The 15396-nt window shown below is 40.9% G+C and overlaps 1 protein-coding gene across 2 annotated transcripts in view; it reads right to left on the bottom strand.

Moving 5' to 3' along the window:
- The window catches only part of LOC109983905 (proprotein convertase subtilisin/kexin type 4-like), a 180461-nt gene that overhangs the window by 71662 nt on the left and 93403 nt on the right, over positions 1–15396 (bottom strand). For both annotated transcript variants that reach the window (XM_029277321.2, XM_065958149.1), the window contains exons 7-12: positions 8912–8949; positions 8022–8101; positions 7295–7383; positions 4206–4378; positions 3589–3804; positions 2612–2715 (exon numbers count right to left, since the gene is read on the bottom strand). In XM_029277321.2, coding sequence (XP_029133154.2) covers positions 2612–2715; positions 3589–3804; positions 4206–4378; positions 7295–7383; positions 8022–8101; positions 8912–8949 — 700 coding nt within the window. The remainder of the gene's footprint in view (positions 1–2611; positions 2716–3588; positions 3805–4205; positions 4379–7294; positions 7384–8021; positions 8102–8911; positions 8950–15396) is intronic.

Below are 15396 nucleotides of genomic sequence, written 5' to 3'. Positions count from 1 at the left end.
TAATAATCTGGGTAGAAACAGTGAAGGAATGATATGAAAATGGATACTTGCAGGTGAACAAATCCTCAAACATAAGTCGAAATCTCAGTAAAACAAAAAGCTCCTTCTGGGCAAAATGGATTGGAGTAGATGTATGAATGAATGACATCGAGATAAAGTGACAAAGAGGCTGACACAGTGATAAAGTGAGCAAACAAATACTCAGAGACAGAAAGACTGACATACTGGAAGAGCAAGAAATTGATTTACCCTGATGGTGTGTTGGACATGCAGGCGTGGAGACAGATGGAAACACAGACAGACAGGCACACATAGCGTCAGAAAGACAGAGGGACAGATAGACAGTGACAGTCGGACACTGTCAGGGCATCAACATGCTGAAGGATATCCTGATAACACAGACAACACAAACTGTACGTCTTTATGCATCAATAGTTTAGATATCAACTACGTCCATCAGATACCTCCACAGCAAACTGCATCCCAAATGACAAATGTTCCATTTTATAAACATTGTGTAAGTAAAGCTACTGCGAGGCTTGTCATAGTGTCAGCTCACGGTTTTGATAAAATAACACAACGTAAAGCAAAACATTGCAAGGAAAGAGAGGTGTGGTTCTCAAAACAAGTGTCAGGATAGTAGTGAAGTTGGCAATTAAAGAAAAACTAACAAGGGGATTCATTCTGAAATCTAATGACACATCAGTAAACTTGTACCAATTGGTTTGTATTTATGGGCAAATACAGCACATCCACAGACACTGGTAATTGTATGTTATTCAATCAATTTCCTTTGTTTACAGTCCAAAAACAACAGTGCAGGGTCAGCATTATCAGTTTGACTTGGACTGTTGGTCAAGCGAAATATATCACACCTAGCATTAATAACAATTACCAAATTTTAGGTCGGTCTGATCAACTCCAAAAGATGTCGAGATATGAAGTTAAGGAGTGACAGAATAAGTTACATTCTAATCACTGGGACGAGGTTTCCAGCATGGCTTTAATTCATTGAGTAAAACATAAAGAATTTATGATGGACCACCTTGTGGTTTGGTTTGGCTTCTGAATGACTCAGAATGGAACTGTTACCTCAGCAGTGTGAAGTTAAGAGCAGTACTGACAAAATGCATTTTTTCACTCTTGGATTGTTTCATTTAAAGGATTTCTGTTGGCCAAAAAATGTATATTGCTATTTCAGACGAGGAAAAAAATATAAAAAATAAACTGCTTTTGTTCAGCTGGTGGCCCCTTAAACTAATATTTTGAATACTAAAATGTTTGTGAACCTCTAAATGAGAGCCACTGCTTTAACCCCTTTTGATTTGAGATCATCTAAATGCTGTTCCAGAGAATTTAAGACCAAGAGAAATCATTCTGGAAACATTTTATACATTTTACATTTTATTTTCTGCATGGGAATGCTTGGTGCTGGTTTTGGATGCTTTGTTTAAGGCTGGTTGTTTCTAGAGAATGGGGATCTGAGGGTAAAAGAAACTGGGTTTGCATGAGTGTGTGAGAGAATGACAGAATATAAGAGTGAGTGTGATTGTGAGACATGTGGGGAGAAAGAGTGAGACACAGAATGAGCAAGTGTGAGAAACCGAGAAGGGAGAGAGTGTGTGAGAAAGATATAGAGACAGAGAGAGGGACCCTTGCTCCATAAAGACGTGAGCAGAATACTGCTGAATGCAGTGAGAGAGGTGATATATAGTTTAGTCAGTAGCAGCGGGTCACGACAAAGCCTTTAACAGTAATGTCCTGGGAGTCGCCTCGCCCAGGGGACCCGCGCTCCATTTTACAGCCAAGCGACTGAGACTGAGACGCTGTGGCATGACAGCTGGAGCAGTAAAGCTGGCCTCTAGTACCATCTATAACATGAAGGAGGCGTAGACGCCGCTGATGCCACCACAAAACACCAGGCCCGAGGCCACGCGACAGCTGGTGAGTTAAGAGGGATGAAGAAAAAGGTGGCTTGGGAAATGGTAGAAAGTGGCAAATGAGACAAAGGAGAGAGAAAAGAAGAATAAAGATAAGAGATATATTTGCAGATTAACAAAGACACAGGAAAAATGGGAAGACCAACAAAGATGATTTACTCCTAAGGAGGAACTTAATAGTTAAGGGGAAAGGTGGAGGAGTGACAATTTACACATCAAAGGTGCAAAATATGAATGTAAAAATCATCTGTAAATGGTAAATGGTAAAATCTTGTATAGCGCATTTCTGGTCTTCTAACTTCTCAATCCGCATGTCACACCTACATATTCACACACTGATGGTAGAGGTTTCTATGTAAAGGGACCATCAGAAGTAACTAATACCATTCATACACATTCATATGTCATATGTTTAGACTTAAAATAGTTTGAAATATAATAAAATGAATTTTACTTTCCCATTAATAAAGAAAAGACAGCCAAACAATCATCACAACCATGAAAAGAAATCAAAGTAAACACCATAGGCCTGGGGACTGCAGCCCCTTAAAGAGTTAGCTCACGCATGGCCGTGTTTCTTGGGCAACACACCGACTACCTTCAGATTTCCACATCATTTATTGTGAAGAGAATAGCTGGTGTGCTGCGAAAATGGGCTGGTAGACACTCACTTTACTTCTAAGACGAGAGCCAGAATCCCAGCAGCAATCGGAGCAGCACTGGATGTTCCTGGAAAGTGTGTGACACAGCCATCAGCGATGTTGGTCACAGTGACCTGATGAGAGAACAAGCCAAAGATGCTACAAGATGCAATTATGTAGAAGTAGAATCAGTACATTAAGTGAAAAGATGGATGCAATGTGAGCTGTTCCTTCCAACTCCTTCTCTGAAATGTTTTTCTGTGGGAGGGTTTTTTGGAAAAGAATGCAGCTTTGTAGCAAATCAGGCCAGTTGAGTTCCCACACTAGCAGCTAGTATCAGATTTTTTATCTGTGTTGGAACACGTGCACGGTTTTACAGTGATGATAATTAAAACCCTACTTGTGTCTAGCCTGACCACCTCCTAAATGTGAGGTGGTAAAGGGCAGGAAATCTGAGACGAGGTTTATATCACACTGATCAAATTGGCCTCCTGTTCCTGCAGCCCTGGAGTTTGCACTGCGTTTCTTCCTGGCTTTTTTCGCTGCCACCTCCGCCATCAACACCTCTGCTTCTTCCTCTCTCTTTCTCTTCTGCTACAGCCGCGCTTTACCTCCAATTAACACTCGTTTGCTTCCATGTGTCTGTGTGTGTGTGTGTGTGTGTGTGTGTGTGTGTGTGTGTGTGTGTGTGTGTGTGTGTGTGTGTGTGTGTGTGTGTGTGTGTGTGTGTGTGCATGCCCAGAAGTCACCTAGGTCATTTGGCAGGCCTCTATAAATATCACACCAGTGGCTGCTCTTTAACAGGCTTCTCACAGCTAACAGGAGCCAAAGTGCAGGGCTGCTGCATGCACACACACACACACACACACACACACACACACACACACACACACACACACACACACACACACACACACACACACACACACACACACACACACACACATAAGACCTCATTAATGATAAACACTATTGTTAGATGTGTTAGGTGGTATATACACACTTACCAGAGGTAGTGAGGATCTCACGCCGGTCCCTGTCAGAGTAACGGCCATCACGCCGGGGCAGGGCTCACCAAAGAAGGTGGGCTTCCCCATTTGGGAGACAGCGCCGATGGCAATATTGTAGATGGAGTTAACATAACCGTCTGCGCCGCAGTGGTCACGCATCGTTCCACCATTACCTGCCGCCCACACAAAGATGCTGCCCTTCCCACCTCTGCCCTGAAAACAGATAAACAGAGACATCAAAGTGAGGAGTGTGATTCATACAGAACGTTTCCATCAGGCGGTCAGCTGAGCATTCTGAGTGTTACAAAACTATTTATGTGTGAAAATATTTAGACCTGAATAAGGCTCAATGTGGGGTCATTGTTTTTTTTACATTTAAATGAATTGAAAAGACAAACAACAATATGCAGAAGTTTGGAACTGAATGGTAAGCTATAGAACACTTTCTTGTTGAGTAATATTGTAAACCATTTCAATAGATAAGCATACTTAAAAGAATCGATATTATCCCCACTCTGAACATTTTGTACTTTGAGCCGCAGCCCCACTGACAGTGTGGATGTCAGCTTTCCATCTGACAGACAGCAGTGTGAATTTGATAATAAAAGCCGTGCCTTGTGGGTTCCTAGCCTAAGGGCTTTCTCTGTCAGGCTGTGTGGCCCGTCCATCTCTGCCCCATCGTCCCGCGGGCCCCAGCTGCAGACGTAGATGTCGATGAAGTGGATGTTGAAGGTCAGCGCTGTGGCCTCCATGGCATCAGTGACAGTGCCGGCCAGCAGTCGGATACCTGGATGGATTGAGATGTACTCAGAGATCAGAATTCCATTGAAGGCTTGGGAAATAATTGAACAGATTATTTTCATTACTTTCTTACAGACACAAAGGTTCTGTTTGTTCTTGCTGTGGACATAAATGTGATGACCCAGGTACATACAGTTTAAATAATATATAATCTGTGTTTGCGATATTTAAATACACTTACATTAACTGGCCTGTAGTGGAGTCAGTTTCTAGTGTACTGTTTCTCATGTATCTGTGTTTGAGTGTCATGTTTGCCTGTTTTATCTTCTTCTGTTTCTTCCTGTTTCCTCAATCTGTTTTTTGTGTCTGCTTCTGAGATCTCATCATCTGTTTTCTGACGCTGTAAGAATTCAATGTCTGCCTTCTATCTCTGTTTTTGCTAGATTTTTATGCTGCTGCATGTGATTAGTGCAAAAAAATAGTAGTAGCTAGCACTTCCACACTCCAGATGATGGCATTTTCTGCTGCCTAGGGTCCATTCAATAACATCTAATATCCATCCTTTTAGACGTTAAGCTTTGTACAATGTTTATCATTTACCTGGTGTAGTACATGAAAGTGGGATATGTGTGTAAGAGACTCAGCATTTCAGTAATTGATTGATTTATTGATTGAAATTTAAATGCAGAACACATTTTAATATAATATATCAAATATCAAACAAAGTCATGTTGCAAAATAACTACAGCAACTACAGCTTAAGCTACCATGCAGTGTTATAATGTGACATGAGTTTTTGGTAATATAACAACGGTGAGAGAGAGCTGAGGTGGTGTTTTCTTCATGCACTTTAATATAATGGATGACACATGTACTTTTTAGTTAGTTGTACAATTGTAGCAAAAAGAGGCAGAAGCTCAGGCTGCAGCACCTTTTACTGGGAACAAACCCACTTGGCACAACAACAACAAGAGAGCAACAGTCAAAAGTGTGAGACTTGTGCTCTAATTGAATGAGCAACACTTCAGTGAAGCTGCTGATGCGCCGCTTTGACACATTTAGAAGGAAACTTCAGTGTTATTCATCTGAGTGTTTGCTGGTAGTTAAAGTCTGTGCAAAGCAATAAAGATTATATATTTGAATTAAACTTCAAATCATGATAAAATAAGCTGTATTCACTGCTTTGGGATGTTGTGGTTGTGTTCATTGAGTGCACCAAAACAATGACCAGTTGTGGAAAGATATGCGCCAACTGGTAAAAGCTGCTATGATGTCATTATGGAAGGTCATTTGCACCTGTCAAGACAAACATGTTTGAGTCAACAAAGCCAGAATCATATTGGCATTTGTTATTCCTGTGTATTTATCACCCATGTGAAGCACATTGAGCTTACGTGTAATGAAATGGGCTTTATAAATAAACATTCTATTCTATAATAAAAGTCCCCCCCCCATGAGTTCAAGAATGATGTTTTAAGCATTTTTACACATTTCTCTGCTGATCTGTATGCAATGCATTAACACGTGTTTCAAATGAAAAGGCATCCATATAACAAGTGATCCAGTCTTACATGTCGTCCTTCTCTTGAATACCACTCACTTAATGTTTACTATTCAGACAAGACAAATCTAACAGGACAAAATAAATCCACTGAGATTTTGAACTAAGTTTTCAGAATGAGTCAGAGAGGCAGCGCTTCATCAGTCCACTCTGTCAGACAATAAGCACGGCTCTCAGCAGCTCTCAGTGATTCAACATGCATCTTTCATTTGGGTCCTGCTCCTTCATCTCCCATGTGCTAGACTCTGTTTATGAGTCGGGATAAAAGAGACACAGGAAGGTCAAATTAAAACTAACTGTGGAATAAGATTCCCGGTCTTGCCTCACTATTTATTTTAATTTTTGGTCGATTCTGCTCCAGCTGTGATCAGCCTCTGACAAATGATGGAGGGTCAAGAGTTAAAGATTGCAGGGCAGAGTTCAAATGTCAGAGTTCAGCCCGGGGATTCCTCTATTCATACTCCATGTTTCACACTGATGACACCATAGGATGAGATTGGTTTGGAGGATTGCGACTCTTTTTTAACTGAAAGACATCATGTACTGCTCATTAACTCGGGTTTTATAGCACCTTTAGCGCACCTTATAAAATCTTTAATTTCACAACACCAAAAAATGGCCTTTCTTATGTAGTACGTTCTTTCATCCTTTGCAGGTGTTACAGCCAACACTAAAAAAGCCATTACCACAGCTCCCACTAAAAACGGAGCTGTTAAATAGGGTCAGCACGGCGCAATAGAAACCAGCCACTGTCTGCTCCGTTCAGACAAACTTTATACCCAACCTTATACACACATATACACATCCACCACATTGTTATGTGCATATGTATAAATTCATCTTACAGTTTTTTGAAATGTCATTTATAAATTATTAGCAAAAAGTATTTGAACAGAGGTATAACTTAATGGTAAATGGACTTGAGCTTGTTTCGCACTTCGCACTAGTCTTCTGACGACTCAAAGCACTTTTACACCACATGTCACACCCACCCATTCACACACTGAGGGCAGTGGTTTTATGTGAAGAGACCATCTGAAGTAACTAATCCCATTCATACACATTCATACACCGCTGACCAGTCACTGCTACAGAATGTCGGCAAAAAAGAGTTTGAATGGTTTACTTCCTGAATGAAGTTAACGCTCAGTGACTCAGTAAGATACTAATGTTCATATACTAAGCATTTGTTCTGCAGAGTACAGTACAGCTGCTTTATAGCACAGATGGAAATAAGTCACTTTACAATAATGTTTTTCTCCCACAAGAGGAGCTACTTTGTAAGAATTATATTATATTAAGAGTGTTTTTGGAAATGCCATGTCACAATCTTGGCCATTGCAATACACCCACAATGCACTGCCACCCACTGTCTAGATGAGGGTGCATTGTTTTCCTCACCTCCGATTCTGGCATTGAAGGCAATGCCCACACCGCAGTAGGAGTTGTTGGCCTCCATGGCAACTTCCCCTGCACACCGGGTGCCGTGGCTGAAACAGAGGGGGAGCAGGATGTTAGCCTCATACAGGGATTGAATATGCAAAGATGGAACTTCTCTGTTTTTTTTGTCCGAATGTGTTGACCTGATCATGCCACAAATTAGGACAATTACGAAAGTAGCACCCTGATGTGTAAATTGGTACAGACAAACCCTCAAACCAAGGAGATTATTCTGCTGCTGATTTTATTCCTCAAAAGCAGTTTTCACACACAGCACTGAAAACATTGTAATGTCTTTACCAATATTTGACACCTAGCCTATGTCAATGTTTGCAATGTATATATCTGATATAATATAACATTGAGTTCCATATTAATCACTGGGCTAATTAATCATGCACTAAGCCCCGCCCCCTTATTTATTTATAATTTCTGAGCATGCTAAGCTTTCAGTTCTCACAAGGCAGAATGACCTGTTTACAATGATGACAGCAGCATATTATCCAGGCAGGACATCATTCATCATTTCATTTTACACAGATATGGACACAAGCAGACATTTTACAGCCTATCATCTAATGGATAACTGGTTTGGTAATTAAGCCATTGTTATCTCAATAAATGTATTGAGAAATGCTGTCTCTGGCTAACAATATTGTTATAGGAAAACAGATATAATAGATATCACCTGTTCTCCTCATTCCTGACAGGCATGGGATCATGAGACAGACCATGTGAAGCACACAGGTCAAAACTGGCAAGGGCCTCCTGTAATTCAGACAGAAAAAACAAATAAAGCACATTGTGACATCACGCTCAAACATCAGAGTGACAAGACAGGAAACGAAGGAATCCCATGGAAAACTCTTGAAACAGGCACTTGAATTAGTCTGTCAACATTTCTCTTCTGACTGATGGCAGCCGCTGTCACTAAGGGGACGCCTGTGACTGCAGCTGAGACTATTCCTGCCTCATAAAAGTGAACATGTTTGAATGACTTGTTTGCCAGTTTATATAGGCATAACTGGAGGAGGATGTCTTGGCAGCAAACAGTACAAGAGCAATTATGTATCTCTCTCTCTCTCTCTATCTCTCTCTCTCTCTCTCTTTCTTTCTCTCCCTCTCTCTCTCTCTCCCTCCAGCCAGGCTTATCCCTGCCAGACAATCTGCTCTGACAAAGTACAAATTGGCCTGTTTGCTTTGAACTGCCTATAGGATTATATATGACAAGGCATGAGCAAACAACACTGCCACTCCACAGATGCTTCACGGATAGCCAGACTAACACCAACCTAACAGAATCAAACAGCTTTATCACTACAGGAAAAATCGATTATCTCAGGTAATGTTTACGTAATAAAAATGTTGGACATTTAAGAGAAAATCAATACACAGAATTCAGTCCAATGAAAACCCTCATATGCTTGTATACCAGCACTGATGGAAAACTGTAATCATATAACAAGACAGCTGAATCAGAAACAATATTAGATACCTACCCCTTAATCTCGTACATGAGATTTCTCAATCTGATTTGTTCTGCTTTTAGTTAAAAAAATAGATTTAAAGTCCACTTACAAAGTTTTTCTTCAGGTCCTTGTTTGTGTGATCGATACCTGGAAATGGAAAAGACAGTACATTGTTAGCATGCCAAAAAACAAATCATGATATAGGAAGTTAACATAAGGAGGAAAGTGAATTCATTTGTTTGCTTGAGACAAAGAAAGACAAAATAATGTCTGTTTGATGTTCAGGTGACATGAAATGAAATCATACCTAAGTAAATGGATTGTTTCATTATTTTCATGGAAGGGGCTATTTTCAGTCATTCCTGCTTGCAGTGTGGTAGACAGGTCATTAAAACTTCAGAGTTTTTGAGTGCCTTACTAATTGGTGTAATTAATTTGCCAAACTGTACCAGCAGTCTAATTTCTAAAGCAACTTTAGTCAAGTTTCGGGCTTTGCTGTATGAGCTTTTGCACATGACTAATGGATTAGTGAAAGTGAAATATCTACACCCACAAATCTTAATTTTTCATTTCCCTCCCCTTCCTTTAGTTCATACCTTTTCCTGCATGTTTTTATTATCCTTGCTTTCCACATCAGTTGCCTACCCCCTCCCAATCCTACCCCTCTCCTCACCCAAACTACCCCCACCACCACCTCCTACGCCTCCTCCATCTCTGCTGCATCAGGGCTCCTGTGGTCTCAGCGAGAGACAAACGAATGAGGGCCCCAGGAGGGCCGCGCCTGCTCCGCTACACATCACTCACTCTCTCTTTCCCAATCACACACACACACGGGACCCGCCAGCCTTTGTCCCGAGCTCACAGTGCCTCCGGGTTGTCATGGAAACCTGCAGGCGGTTTTGCCGTTAAGGCCTGATTGTGTTCAGCTCAGGCAGGATGGAGCCCTGGGTTGGTGAAGCCTCATTGGAGCCTGCCATGCCATGCCATGCTGTGCCTAGCCACGCCAGGTCAAACTGCAATGTTCCCATACAGAACTACTGATGCTTCTTTCGCCACTTCATCCAGCAACAGAGACATTTCTTGTGCAGCAGGTAGGTTGGTTTAATTTTGTCATTCAAAGAAAAATAATCTAAAAAGTCAGATCTGTATTTTAACCCTGTTATTAGCAGATTTGATAAAGCTTAATCCCAAATCAGTGATGCAGTTGTTGTCACTGATAACTCCAATGAAGATGTATGAAGGCTGTAAACAGCCATGTTAACTTCTCTGAAAAATTGTGTAACCAATCACGTGTTTTTTTAAATGCCAGCAATGAGCTTCAACTCAAAAGAAGGAGTCAGTGAACATAATGTTCAAAGCAAACTGCTTGTGAAACAGGTACATTTTAGACAGCTTCTGAGCTCTGCACAAGACAAGAAATAGCCAATAAACAAACACAGCCAACTGGGCTAAGTAGAAGCCACACCACGCTGCAAGTACATCCATTTGTAAGTTTGTAAGCACTACTGAATTTGATGATGAATTCAAGTTGTATGTTTTAACACTTTTTTTCACAGCCTGTATCATCAGGGGAAGGGTGAAAAAAAGCAAACTGAGAAAATGCCTAGTGATTAAACTACTTCCTTTTGTGTGTTTTTTGTATCCACTGTAATTTCTAAGAAAAAATGGTAAAAAGAAGCTTCTTATGATACTGAGACTATTCCACTAGAAGTTTTATTTTTCTCAGGGGAACAAATGTGTTGTGTTGATGTTTTGAGAAAGAACTCTCTGGCCAACTTTCCTTCTTGTCTAAGCGAAGTTGAATTGCAGAACACATGGCAAAGTCAGGATGCTGAATATGTCTTCTGTGTTCTTATTTAAAGTGTGGGTAATACAGCTGTATTGATCAACACAAGGTCTTCTTATGGAGAAACAAATATTCATAATTAAAATTCCCTTTATGTTGATCTACTATCCTTTCATGATCTCAACACTTTAACAACAGTAACCCTAAAATAATGTGTTGGTTAAAAGCAAGAAAAGTCAAGATGATTTTTAGAATAAATAAAAAAATAAATAAAAAACGTTTGTTGGATACAGTTAAGGTAGTTGAGCGCAAGCATCTGATCTCACAATTATTAGCGACAACTTTTTAGCCTTTATAAATGAAAAGTTTATTCCTGAATATATAATAAAAGTGTGTGTGTGTGTAAGAAGCTGAGAAAAATAAACAATTACAAACAGTCACACCTGCATTTATAAAGTGACACCATCATTTTTCTGTTTGGGATGGAGATATCTTTGTGAATCATTGTCAGGCTGTAGTATCCAAACACTCCTCTGACTGAGTCCGTGTCACTCTCTTACTGTTCACATGTGTTTTGGAAATAGTGATGACTTATGATGTGTTGTAGATTTGTGTTATACAAATAAGTTAATGGCAGGAAATGGCAAAAGTGAATTTGAAGCTAAATGAGAAACAATTGTCAAAATGAACAAATTAATTCAGCAGCTTTGTCCACAGTTTTCACAAATATATTCTCTAGCGGAAATTTTAAGTGGCATGTAGCTGTCATATGATCTGCGTACCAATGGAAGGTCTCGCTGGTTTAACAGCTGTGTGCACAGATGTGTAGTTGAATCAGGTTTGACATGTTACACAGCATTAGCATGTTCTCAGAGCCTACAGTGTGTGTCACAAGGGTCAATGTGAGCATCAAAATACAGAGACATCAAGTATTTATAAGGCTGATATGAGTGGAAAAAGAAGTCAGTCTCAGGTAGCAACATACTGCCATATATACAGCTATAAACACACTCCAACACAGTCCAAGGTCTTCTGAGTGTGAAAGTAGAAAGCCACGTCCCACAGTTAGATGAAACACTGTAGGTGGTGGAGCCAATGCAAAACCTTCCATGAATACAAATGCTTTGAACCTGGCTGCCCCCTTCTAGATTGTGATTGTGCAGGTGTGTGTGTGCCTGCGTTTGCTGCTCTGCATGTGTGTCAGCATTCAGCGGCAGCAGCTGCACTCTATCTCCTTGCTCCGGCAGCATTCACGCTGGTCCTCAGGGTCAAACACACACACACACATCAGACACAGAGATGTGTCGGAGGCCATTTTGAGCCGACGCTGAGTCGTGCCTGAGCCGCTGCTGAGAAAATGAGCCGACATCACTTCAGAGGAGGCCCCAGCTACACCTGAGGCCCCCCAGCTGGCTCTTGCCGCTTAGCTCTCCTCATCAGGAGTTACTGTACAGAAGAAAAAAAGAAGCAAAAGTCAACAGGCTGCCTCTGTCACTGACAGGTGGAGGACAAGGGCTGAGACACATGAGGGAGAAGTTAAACCATAGAAAAACTGATACCGATATTTCTGTAACGAAGCTGTACACTGCTGATAATTTCATTTGCAAGTGTGGAAAGAAAAGGAAAGGTGTACGTGTGAGTGAGAGAGAGCTGCAGAGAGACAGGGGTGTGTATCACCACCCGCCAAGGGTGAGACTTCCTGGCCCTACACCTCCGTCTCATTAATCAGCTCGGTATTTAAGAAGGGCTGGAGTGGACACTTGCCTGTAATTAGCTGGCTTTGTCAAGGATGTGTGTGTTTAAAAAGTGAATGGCAAAGAGAAATCTTGGGGGGGGGGGCTGTTTGATGAGTGATACAGGGTGGAAGGTTTGAGTTGGAAGGATGTAGAAGGAGCGTGGGTGATGGAAAGCCTGGTACAGGGAGGAAAGAAGAGGACATGAGTGAAAAGAAGAAGACAAGTTGGAGGAAGAAGAGGAAGGGAGAAAGGGAACTGTTTAGAGTGGTGGGGGGGAGGTGAGGGAAAAAAAAGATGAAATGAAAAATGAAAGGAGGCAGATAAGAGAAGACTGAAGGGAAATGACAGCAAGGATAAGATGCAAAGAGAGACAGGGACAGCTCAGAGGGGAGGTGGGGATGGAAAAGAGGTTGACTTCTAAAGTGGGACATTAGTATTCAAGCGGCATGCATTCACTGCCCCCTCACCACACCCCGCTGCCCCGTCTGCCCAGCGGCCAGCTCTCCTTCTGAGGTGGACCCAGACACAGAGCTGGAGGTGGCAGAGGAAATGTGTGTGTGTGTGTGTTTGTGTGTTGGTCACGAACCAAAACGCATCCTTCAATGGAGATTTCCACTTTAGAGAAATATCTTTATTTTCCCATCTTTTGTGGGTTTAGTGTGCTTTCAGCTACAACCTCACTCTTATTACCTTTGAAATTGATAATCAAAGTTTTACATCACAGTTAAAACATTTTCTGTCAGTCGGAATGATTTGAAAATTCTTGTAAGTCAACACAAGTGCAAATCTGTAAAGTAGCACACGCCTACATACGCAGATAGTGATCCAAGGAGGGTAGACATACAGTAGAGCCACAGGAAGGAAGTGAGAAAAAACTGTAAGACTAACTACCCTGGCAACAGTGCAGCGAATGATTGAATCATATAACTGAGGCAGGGAGGCCAGTGTGGATAAAAAAAAGGCATTTCTATATGCAATTCCTAAATGAGTACATATGAAATTAACGTATTCATTTGTATTAGAGTAGCATAGTAGAGTTAGTATTTTAATTTAAAAAAGATTAAAACATAAGGGTTGTGTCCAATGAATAACCCTTGCACAAATCTTTTTCAGTAGCAAATCTTTGTTTGTCCATCTATTGCAGTTTTGTACAATGATTGACAGTTTGGTATTTAATGGACAATAAACACATTCCCTTCAACAGATTCTGCTTCAGTATAAACACGTAGTATCCTGGTTTCCACTAGGACAGCAGTTCTTAAAGGACAAAATAGTCAAAAACCTGTATGAGTTTTGTGCCACAGTTACTCAGGTATAACATTAAGGTAGTTAGGCAGAGAGTACATGTGCAGATTCATATTAAATAGTAAATGGACTTGTACCTGTAATGCCATTTTCTAGTCTTCTGACTACTCAAAGCGCTTTTACACTGCAGGTCACATCCACACATTCATACCCATTCACACACTGATGGTAGAGGCTGCTGTGTAAAGAGTCCATCAGTATTAACTCATCCATTCATACACATTCACACACTGATGGTAGAGGCTGCTGAGTAAAGAATCCATCAGTATAAACTCATCCATTCATACACATTCACACACTGATGGTAGAGGCTGCTGAGTAAAGAGACCATCAGTATTAACTCATCCATTCATACACATTCACACACTGATGGTAGAGGCTGCTGAGTAAAGAGTCCATCAGTATTAACTCATCCATTCATACACATTCACACACTGATGGTAGAGGCCGCTGAGTAAAGAGTCCATCAGATGAAGCAGTGGGAGCTACTTGGGATTAAGGGTCCGCCCAAGGACACATTGGACATGTAGCTGTAGGAGTTGGGGATGGAACCCCTGACCTTCCGGTTGAGAGACGACCGACTCTACCACTGAGCCACAGCCGCCCCTACTGAAGGACTCCTCTCTCTTGCCCCCATCTTTAACCTAGCATCCATTGTATGTCAAAAATCAAATCCTCTTGTTGCAATTCAATACAGTACTTAATGGCTCCAATAGTACAGTTCTGATTTTCTTTTGTAATACTTTAATAGCTTTTAAATGTATAAATCTGTGTTTCTTGCTTTTTGGAATAGAACACTTAAAAAATATATAAAAATATATATATATACAAGAACAGACCACTGTTCATATGTAGAAACACATAACATTGAGAAAGTCTCCTGATAAGGGAGTCCAATGTTTTACAATAATTGGCAGTGTTTGACACTCAACGCTTTGTTGTTTTTTGAAAAGTCTATCTATGTGATAGTTTCAAAATTACATTTTTGAAAAGATTTTTAAATTGTTTGGACTGCAAAGTTTAATTTTCAGAAGATTTGTGTAGTTTTGCCTTCTTTTTGATGATGTTTCTAATCATTTCAGTGATAGGTTTGCTTTCAGAAATCATCAGAAACAAACAGTCAATTCCTCACAGCTCCCTGATGCAGCAAGTTCAAGTTCTTTTTTCTTCCTGCTAAACTCCTTCTCTGGTCTCCTCCACTGCTTTGCTCTCATTTGACTAATTATATTCACAGAGACTGGTGTTGACAAATTCATTTTGAAATCCATTAGTCCCGTGGCGTTGTTTAAACAATGTGCACGTTAATGTCCATTGCTTTAATACCCCTGATTCACATTCTAATAGCCGTCTGATAAATCAGGTTATCTGCGACACCTTCTACACGCCGTGAAGAGCGGAAATTAGAGAATTATTAACTATCTGTGGTGTTCTGTCGTGTCCGGGTGTGCTAGGAAGAAGAGGAGAGGAGATGACAGGGGGGAGGGGGGGGGGGGGGGAGAGAGAGAGACACAATGATGGAGACAGAGCAGAAGAATTAGAGGGATGAGTGAGGTTAAAAAGAGACCAGAGGGAAAAACAGAGTGAGAAAGAGATAACAAGGAACACAAAGAGCCGTAGGACAAAGTGACAGTAACTGGAGCTGAGAGTAAAACAAACATTAAAGAAGAGGGACTGAGGGCAGAAACAGAAGAACATACTGTACAGAGGGAAACAAGTAGATGATCAGTTAAAGACAGTGTGTAATAAACATTCTTTATAAGCCCCTCC

This window comes from Labrus bergylta, chromosome 8 (genome assembly GCF_963930695.1).
Source record: "Labrus bergylta chromosome 8, fLabBer1.1, whole genome shotgun sequence".
Taxonomy (NCBI): domain Eukaryota; kingdom Metazoa; phylum Chordata; class Actinopteri; order Labriformes; family Labridae; genus Labrus; species Labrus bergylta.
Note: the sequence above shows the minus strand (reverse complement) of the source record. Positions and strands in the feature narration are given on the sequence as shown.